At 56.5% G+C, this 7,865-nt stretch overlaps 1 protein-coding gene across 1 annotated transcript; it reads right to left on the bottom strand.

The window, feature by feature from the left end:
• Positions 1 to 505: 505 nt before the first annotated feature.
• Positions 506 to 5,949, bottom strand: LOC124684545 (low temperature-induced protein lt101.2-like). Its single transcript, XM_047218833.1, has 2 exons — positions 5,857 to 5,949; positions 506 to 643 (listed from the first exon to the last, which is right to left on the bottom strand). Exons 1-2 carry the CDS (start codon positions 5,947 to 5,949, stop codon positions 506 to 508), a joined length of 231 nt encoding a protein of 76 aa, XP_047074789.1.
• Between the last annotated feature and the right edge of the window lie 1,916 nt (positions 5,950 to 7,865).

Below are 7,865 nucleotides of genomic sequence, written 5' to 3' on the forward strand. Positions count from 1 at the left end.
AATCAACCCAGAAAAAGAAAATACGTGCCAGATTGATTCGAGAAGCGAACACATATCATGGTGGAGATCTGTAACTGCATTACTTATTTTTTTAACACCTGGCTTGGGAGCCGGCAGCGGGTTTATGTAAGTCCTAGAGAACCGACAGCCTAACCAATTACGCACCATATGCATCTCAAAAAAGACTTACGCACCATATGCCATTGCCATGCCACCAATCCTGAGAATCGAGAACGAACGGCACAAGTACAACCACCGCTACGCCAAGAATTTCCTCAAACCACTATAGCTAGCTACGGATAACTTAATTACAGGCCAAGAAATGAGACTGACTACAGGTACAACCACCGGCGGCTACGCAAAGAATTGTGAGGAATTCCCTCAAACCACTAGCTACGCACAGCTTACAAGTCATCCCCAACCAAACCAATGGCGACACATATAGTGGTATACAGAAAGCTACGCTACAGCAGTATGTATGTACGCATATGGAGGAAGGAGATCCTCAGGCGAGGATGTAGTAGGGCCGGTCGCCGTCGATGCCGGGCAGCTCCGGCGGCATCTTTAGGATGACGTAGACGGAGTAGACTATGCCGGGGACGTAGCCGAGCATGGTCAGCAGCAGGGAGATGAAGAATTGCGACTGCACATGCAGATAGTTCAGCAAATCACTACTACGGCTAATGTAGAGCTGAATAAGGTGTTAGTTTTGGGGCTAAATCTTAATCAGGAAGAGAGACAAAGACAGAATTTGTGCCGTCAATCGTATCGGCTTTTCTGGTTCTCTTTCCTTTTTATTCACATGCGATCGGTTACAACTGAACCTCGCCAAAAACCTGGAGCCTCGACCGAGTCCTACTGACTGCGCCATCCCACAGCCGCTCGACCTCAACCTCCACTACGCGCAGCTTGCGATCATGCACGACGTGCCATCCCACGCTGTGATCGAGCTGCCTACATCTACGGCATGAACCAAAGGAAAAACTACTGGATCGCCAGCGTACAGGCACACTGAACCGATCCTTATTCAGTCAACTAAAACTGCTAACTGAAAACTGACTGACAAGATTGGAAACATAACAAATCACCTCCCCAATCTTGTAGTCACATCTTCTCAGACATGCCGATTTTTCTTCTCAGTTCCTGGAAACGGATGCGCGCGAGAGCCTTCGTCAGGATGTCTGCTAGCTGCTCCTCCGTGCGGACGTACTCAACCTCCAGTTCACCTTTCTCGACATAGTCTCGAATGAGATGATACCTGGTGTCGATGTGTTTGCTACGGTCGTGCAGCACGGGGTTCTTGCAGAGCGATATTGCCGACTTGTTGTCCACCAAGATCATCGGCGCACGAACCTCGTTGTTCAGCAGTTCTCCGAGGAGTCTGCTGAGCCAAAGTCCTTGGCATCCAGTGGTGGAAGCCGCGATGTATTCTGCCTCGCAGGAAGATGCGGCCACCACCCGTTGCTTCTGCGACTGCCAGCTGATTGGGCTTCGACCGAGGAAGAACAACATGCCCGTCGTGCTCTTCCGGTCGTCGACGTCGCCAGCGTGATCGGCGTCGCTGAAGCCAAGCAGCTTCGGTTCTCCTTGTCCCTTCTCGAACTGAACGCTGAAGTTCAGCGTCCCTGCTATATAACGCAGCAGGTGCTTCACCGCAGCAAGGTGTGTCGTCGTCGGAGCTTCCATGAAACGGCCGACGTAACCAACCGCGAATGTTATGTCAGGCCTCGTGTGAACAAGGTACCGGAGGCTCCCCACGATGCTGCGGAAGAAGGTGGCGTCCACCGGCTCGCCGTCGCCGGCCTTGAGCTTCAAGCGGGACTCCATCGGAGTGGCACAGGGATTGGCGTCCCCCGTCCCTGCCTTTTGCAGCAGTTTCCTGGCATAGGTGGCCTGGTTGAGCGTGATCTGGCCACCCTTCTGCTGCACTTCTATGCCCAAGTAGTAGCTGCGCGCGCCAAGATCGCTCATCTTGAAGAGCTTGGTCATCTCTTGCTTGAACTTTGTGATTTCTGCATCGGATGAGCCCGTGATGATCAGGTCGTCGACGTAGACTCCGACGAGCAGTTGTGAGTCTCCTTCACCGCGACGGTAGACTGCGTGCTCTTGCTTGCAGCGTTCGAAGTCGAGGGTGGGCAAGCTGGCGTCCAGCTTTGCGTTCCACGCCCTCGGGGCTTGGCGTAGCCCATATAGAGCCTTCTTCAGACGAAGAACCATGTGTTCCTCGCCGTCGACGGCGAAACCAAGGGGCTGCTTGACGTACACCTCCTCGAGCAGGTCTCCATTCAAGAATGCGGTCTTGACGTCCATGTGGTGGATCGCCCATCCGCGGTGAGCGGCGAGGGCAATCAGCATGCGCACCGTTTCCATTCTTGCGACGGGAGCAAAAACTTCCTCGAAGTCTACCCCCTGCCGCTGCACGTAGCCCTTCGCGACGAGCCGTGCCTTGCGCTTCACCACTTCGCCATTCGAGTCTCGCTTGAGTTTGTAAACCCATTTGAGACCGATGGCGCGTTTGCCCGGAGGTAGCTTGCCAAGTTCCCAGGTCTTGTTTGCCTCAATGCTCTCCATCTCCTCGTTCATGGCGTCGCGCCACCCCTGCACCTTCTCCGCCTCAGCGAAGCTCGCTGGTTCGTCGTGGAGGAGCAGGCACATGAGGCTGTACTCAGGCTCGACGGTGACCGTGGTGTCGAACAGGTTCTGGAGGGTGCGGTAGCGCCGCGGGGCCTCCTCACCGGGAGACGGCAGTGAGGCATTCGTCGGTGGCGAGACAATCTCCGCCTCTGGTGGTGGCGGCGTACTTGGCGTTGCGGGTGTTGACGATGAGGCAGCTTGTTTGTATGCTGCCGGCGTCGCCGGTGCGCGCTCAGAGCGCGCTCCGCTGTCCATGCCGGTGTCCAGAGCGTGCTCTGGGCGCGTCGCGTTCCAGCTCGGGCTGGACTGGTCACAGAAGTACTCGACGGCGAAGCTCTCCAGCTCGCCGCGCCGCCAATCCGTCGGCAGCGCTCCGGACCAGTCCCAGGCGGCATCCTCGTCGAAGACGATGTCGCGGGAGACCTGGACGCGTCGAGTTGCTGGGTCGTACACCCGATATGCTGCGCTACCAGGCTCGCAGCCGAAGAGCACCATTTTCGTGCTCCTATCCTCCAGCTTCTTGAGGCTGGGCCGTGTGTTCTTCACGTGTGCCACACATCCAAACACGCGTAGGTGCTTGACGCTTGGCCTCCGTCCATGCTAGGCCTCGAAAGGTGTCTTGCCGTCGACGCTCTTTGTGACGCCGCGGTTCAGGAGGTACACAGCTGTGGTGACCGCCTCACCCCAGAACTCTCCTGGGACACCCTTCGCCTTGAGCAGGGATCGAGCCATGCCCACGACGGTTTGGTTGCGCCGTTCAACCACTCCGTTTTGGCTGCGGCGTGTACGGGGCCGTCAGCTGTCGCTTGATGCCGTCGCCGGCGAAGTACTCGCCAAGCTCCTTGGAGGTGAACTCACCTCCCCGATCCGTGCGCAGTATCGTTAGCCTGTGCCCAGATTCCAACTCGGCTTCAGCTTGAAACTTCTTGATCGCCGCCCCGGCCTGGTCCTTGCTCACTAGCAGGTGCAGCCACGTATGCCTGCTGTGATCGTCAACAAGCAGGAGGAAGTACCATTTACCTCCAGGTGTTGGCGGATCAATTGGGCCACAAAGGTCGGCGTGCACCAAACCGAGCTGATCAGCCGCTCGGTTGCACGCCTCCCGCGGGAACGGCGCTCGCTTGTGCTTGCCGGCGAGGCAAGCGTCACAGAGACGATCGGCCTCCTCGGGAGGCCGTGCACCATGTCCCGTCGCGCGAGCTGTCGCAGTGCCTGGAAGTGCATGTGGCCGTATCGTGCGTGCCACCTCCAGGCATCCTCCGAGCCGTGCATGGCGAGGCACACCGGTTGTGCCAGGTCGAGGTAGAGCACGTACAGGCGCACACGATTCCGTTGAACGCGCGCGATGAGCCGTCCGTCGGCATTACGCAGGCGCAGCAACCCACGGCGGATGTGTGTGTCGAAGCCGACCTCGTCCAGCTGACCGAGGCTGACGATGTTGCTGCGGAGGCGAGGGATGAGGTACACCTGCTCCAAAGCAAGGTGCTCACCGTTCCGGCACTGGAACAGTATGGAGCCGCGTCCCTCGATCTCCACGGACGTGTCGTCGCCGAGCTTGACAGATCCGCGCACGCCGGTGTCCAGCTTGGTGAAGAACTCGCGCCGGCCGCACATGTGGTTGCTGGCACCAGTGTCCAGGAACCATGCGGTATCGCAGGCGCCATCCGTGTTCCCCGCCTTTGCCTTGGAGCGCTCCTCGTTCAGGAGCACTTGCTGCCCAGGCCTTGTGCACTCCGTGGTCACCGTCAGTGCGCAGAGGCTCGTCAGGAGAAGCGATTGCTCCTCCTCTTGACCCTGGGCCAGGTTTGCCTGCTGCTTGCGCTCACGTCTTGGCTCTGTGCACTGCTTCGAGAAGTGTCCAAGGTTGTTACAATTATAACACTTTACCTTAGACATGTCTCGTTCGCCGACGCGATCGTTGCCGTTCTTTGGCTTGGGCTTGCCCTTCTTGCGGCTATGGCCGCCGCCCGAGCCTTGTCGTTGCTCCCTGTGCTTCCGCCGGGCCTCCCACTCCTCTTCCGTGAGAAGTAGGGTGCCATTTGCACCTTGCGCCGGCGTGCTGCTGCCACGTCCCTCCGAAGAGCGCAGTCGCCCGATGAGTTCCTCAACCGACAGGGCGTTCAGGTCGAGTAACGTCTCGATCGAACAGGTCATCTGTGAGTAGTCACTGGGGACGACGCGCAGGATCTTTCGGACGATCCTTACCTCCTCCAAGGTGTCGCCGAGGGATCGCAGGTTGTTGGCGAGGCTCGTGATCCGCATGCCAAAGGCATCGATGGTCTCGTTGGCGTGGAAGGTGATCTGCTCGAATTCCTTCCACAGGCGCTGCAGCGTGGCCTGCCGGACCCGATTCGATCCAAGGCGCATGGTCTTGATCGCCTCCCAAGCGCTCTTCGCCGTGCCCCTCGTCGCAAGGGCGCCCACCATCTCTGGGGGAACGGCCTTGAGGAGCGCGGTGAGGGCGGCCTTGTCGTTGGCCTTGCTGGAGGGATTTCCCTCCACCGCTTCCCAGATGAAGTTTGCCTCCATGTTGATCTGCATCACAAGAGCCCACTCGACATAGTTCGTGGCCGTGAGGGTCGGCCAGGTGACGTTGCCGCCGGTGTACACCCTCTCCTGCACCGTGCGCTCATGGACGACGATCTCGTTGTCGCGACGGCGGATGCTCCTGCCGCGGCTTCGTGGCCTTGATCGCGCTGGCGTGACGGAACGATCTCCCGTGTGCTCCGTCGTGCGTGGCGTGCCGCCCGGCGTCCTTGATCCGCCCGTCCCCGACATGGTCCCTCCTCTCGTTCTCGCTCTGATACCAGATGTTAGTTTTGGGGCTAAACCTTAATCAGGAAGAGAGACAAAGACAGAATTTGTGCCGTCAATCGTATCGGCTTTTCTGGTTCTCTTTCCTTTTTATTCACATGCGATCGGTTACAACTGAACCTCGCTAAAAACCTGGAGCCTCGACCGAGTCCTACTGACTGCGCCATCCCACAGCCGCTCGACCTCAACCTCCACTACGCGCAGCTTGCGATCATGCACGACATGCCATCCCACGACTGTGATCGAGCTGCCTACATCTACGGCATGAACCAAAGGAAAAACTACTGGATCGCCAGCGTACAGGCACACTGAACCGATCCTTATTCAGTCAACTAAAACTGCTAACTGAAAACTGACTGACAAGATTGGAAACATAACATAAGGAAGGAGAAGTCGTTGGTTGCTTACGCTGCAGCAGCCGTAGCGGAAGAAGACGCCGAGCGGCGGGAGCACGGCGGCGAAGATGATCTCCAGGCACGTCGAGCAGCCGCCGGAGCTCATCCTGCCCCCGGCTCTAACTAACAGACAGAATGGTTGTCGGACGAGAGGCGGCTCAGGCTTTAAACCGGATGAGGAGTCAGCCGCCAGCACGCAAAACCTCGCTGGGATCGGAGGAATTATGCGGAATCTGGCGGCGGCTGCCGGGAGAAGATGCCGAACGCCCACGAGCCCTTTTGGTGTCGCTGACTCGACGCCGCTGTCAGATTATTAGTTGGATCATCATTTTGCGTTGCGGCGTAGAGTAGACAACTAACTATGCGAATTTCCGGCTCAGAATATTCCGCGTGTCCGGTACACAGTGCAGATGCGATCGATCCGCGCGCGCGATCCGTCCGGCTCAACCAACGATCGCCTTTGATTTAATCGCGCGCGCGGCTCTAGCACGCAAACAGTTTCTTCCACGTTTCCGCCTACGCTCGCTGCTCCTCTGACTCTGACACAAGAACTTAAATAGTGAAGTAGATATGGCGTCTCCCTCCCACGCGGGGTCAATAGCTCCTATGCGACGTCGTTGAAGAAACGCGTCCAGAATGCGACGTTGTTGGTGGATATAGCTCTCATGCGACAGCTGAGATGGCCCAAATAGCCTATGTGCGACAGTCGGCCCAGACACAGGTTAGTGGTAGTATTATGTGATCCTCGCGGGTCCCACAACTTATACACATCAGCCGAGGGGCCTCAAGCGCGGGTCCCACAACTTATACACATCAGCCGAGGGGCCTCAAGCGCGGGATCCACCGGTTGTCCACGTCACGGCGTGGGACCCACAACTAACAACCGAAAACAGAGCCGCCACTCCCGGAGCCATCCGACGCCACCATTCCGACCGTTGCCCGCACCTTCCACCCCTCTCCCCTCTTCTTCTCGGGCTCCGGCGACAAATCGCGGCGGCGGATGTCGAGCGCTTCATCCTCCCAATCCCGCTGGCCGCGGTATGGTCCGAGTGCCGATGACGAGGTGCCCGGATTGCCCCCGTACCGCACCCCCGAAGCGGCGTGTCACCATGTCCGACACGCACGGCAATCTTGGGCGCGAGTATGTCAAGTGCGACGACAAGCCGAGAGCTGGGGAAGGTCGGATCTTGGTTATACCTCTCCCAATTTCATTTTGGTGTGTCCAATTTCTGCTTTTTGAGCCGATTTGGGAATTAGGGTTCATATTTCCGATTTGGGAATTAGGGTTCATCGTTCTGATTTGGGAATTGGTTTCGGGATCTACGCGAGTTGCAAGCATTTTGAGTGGTTGGACGAGTACATCGATAGGATTCAAGGTCAAGGCGCATCCCCGGGGCTGATGTTGGACAAATCTGTAGCTCCCACCACCGGCGGGCTTGCTTCAAGCTGTTGGGAATGGGGAAGAATTCAAGGCAGCTGAGTTGAATGAGCTGAAGCGGATGCACAAGCGGATGAAGAAACTCGTGGTTACGAAGAAGCGAGGATAATATGATGGCTGCATTCTTTTATCTTTGTGTAATTGCTCTTGGGATTGCTTATGTGCTGATCATTAGTCGATAGACGATGAAGTTAGATATGAATGACATGGCACATGGTCTTCTTTGATTTCCATCTAGATGACCGTCAAGAATGAATTGCAATTTAGTTTTTGTGCAATGTTAATTACCGTTCAACGTGTACTTGTTTTTGTGATAGAAGAACAAAGTGCATTGTTATGTACCCTTCAATATAAGGCAATGAGCAAATTGTAGTATAAAGTTTTGTAAATAAAATGAGTAACATTCAAATTTGAGGACGGAAAATGAGAAGCAAAAGAAAAAGGTAAAAAAGAAATAGATGAAAAGAAGTGGAGGAAAAGAGAAGCGGCCTGGGCCTGGCCCGGCCTGTTAAGCTAAATGTAAAGCGGGCTGCGTCTGTAAACGAAAAAAAAGGGCTAGGATTGAGACCTAACCCTGTGGCCCG

The sequence above is a fragment of the Lolium rigidum genome, chromosome 1, assembly GCF_022539505.1.
Source record: "Lolium rigidum isolate FL_2022 chromosome 1, APGP_CSIRO_Lrig_0.1, whole genome shotgun sequence".
Taxonomy (NCBI): domain Eukaryota; kingdom Viridiplantae; phylum Streptophyta; class Magnoliopsida; order Poales; family Poaceae; genus Lolium; species Lolium rigidum.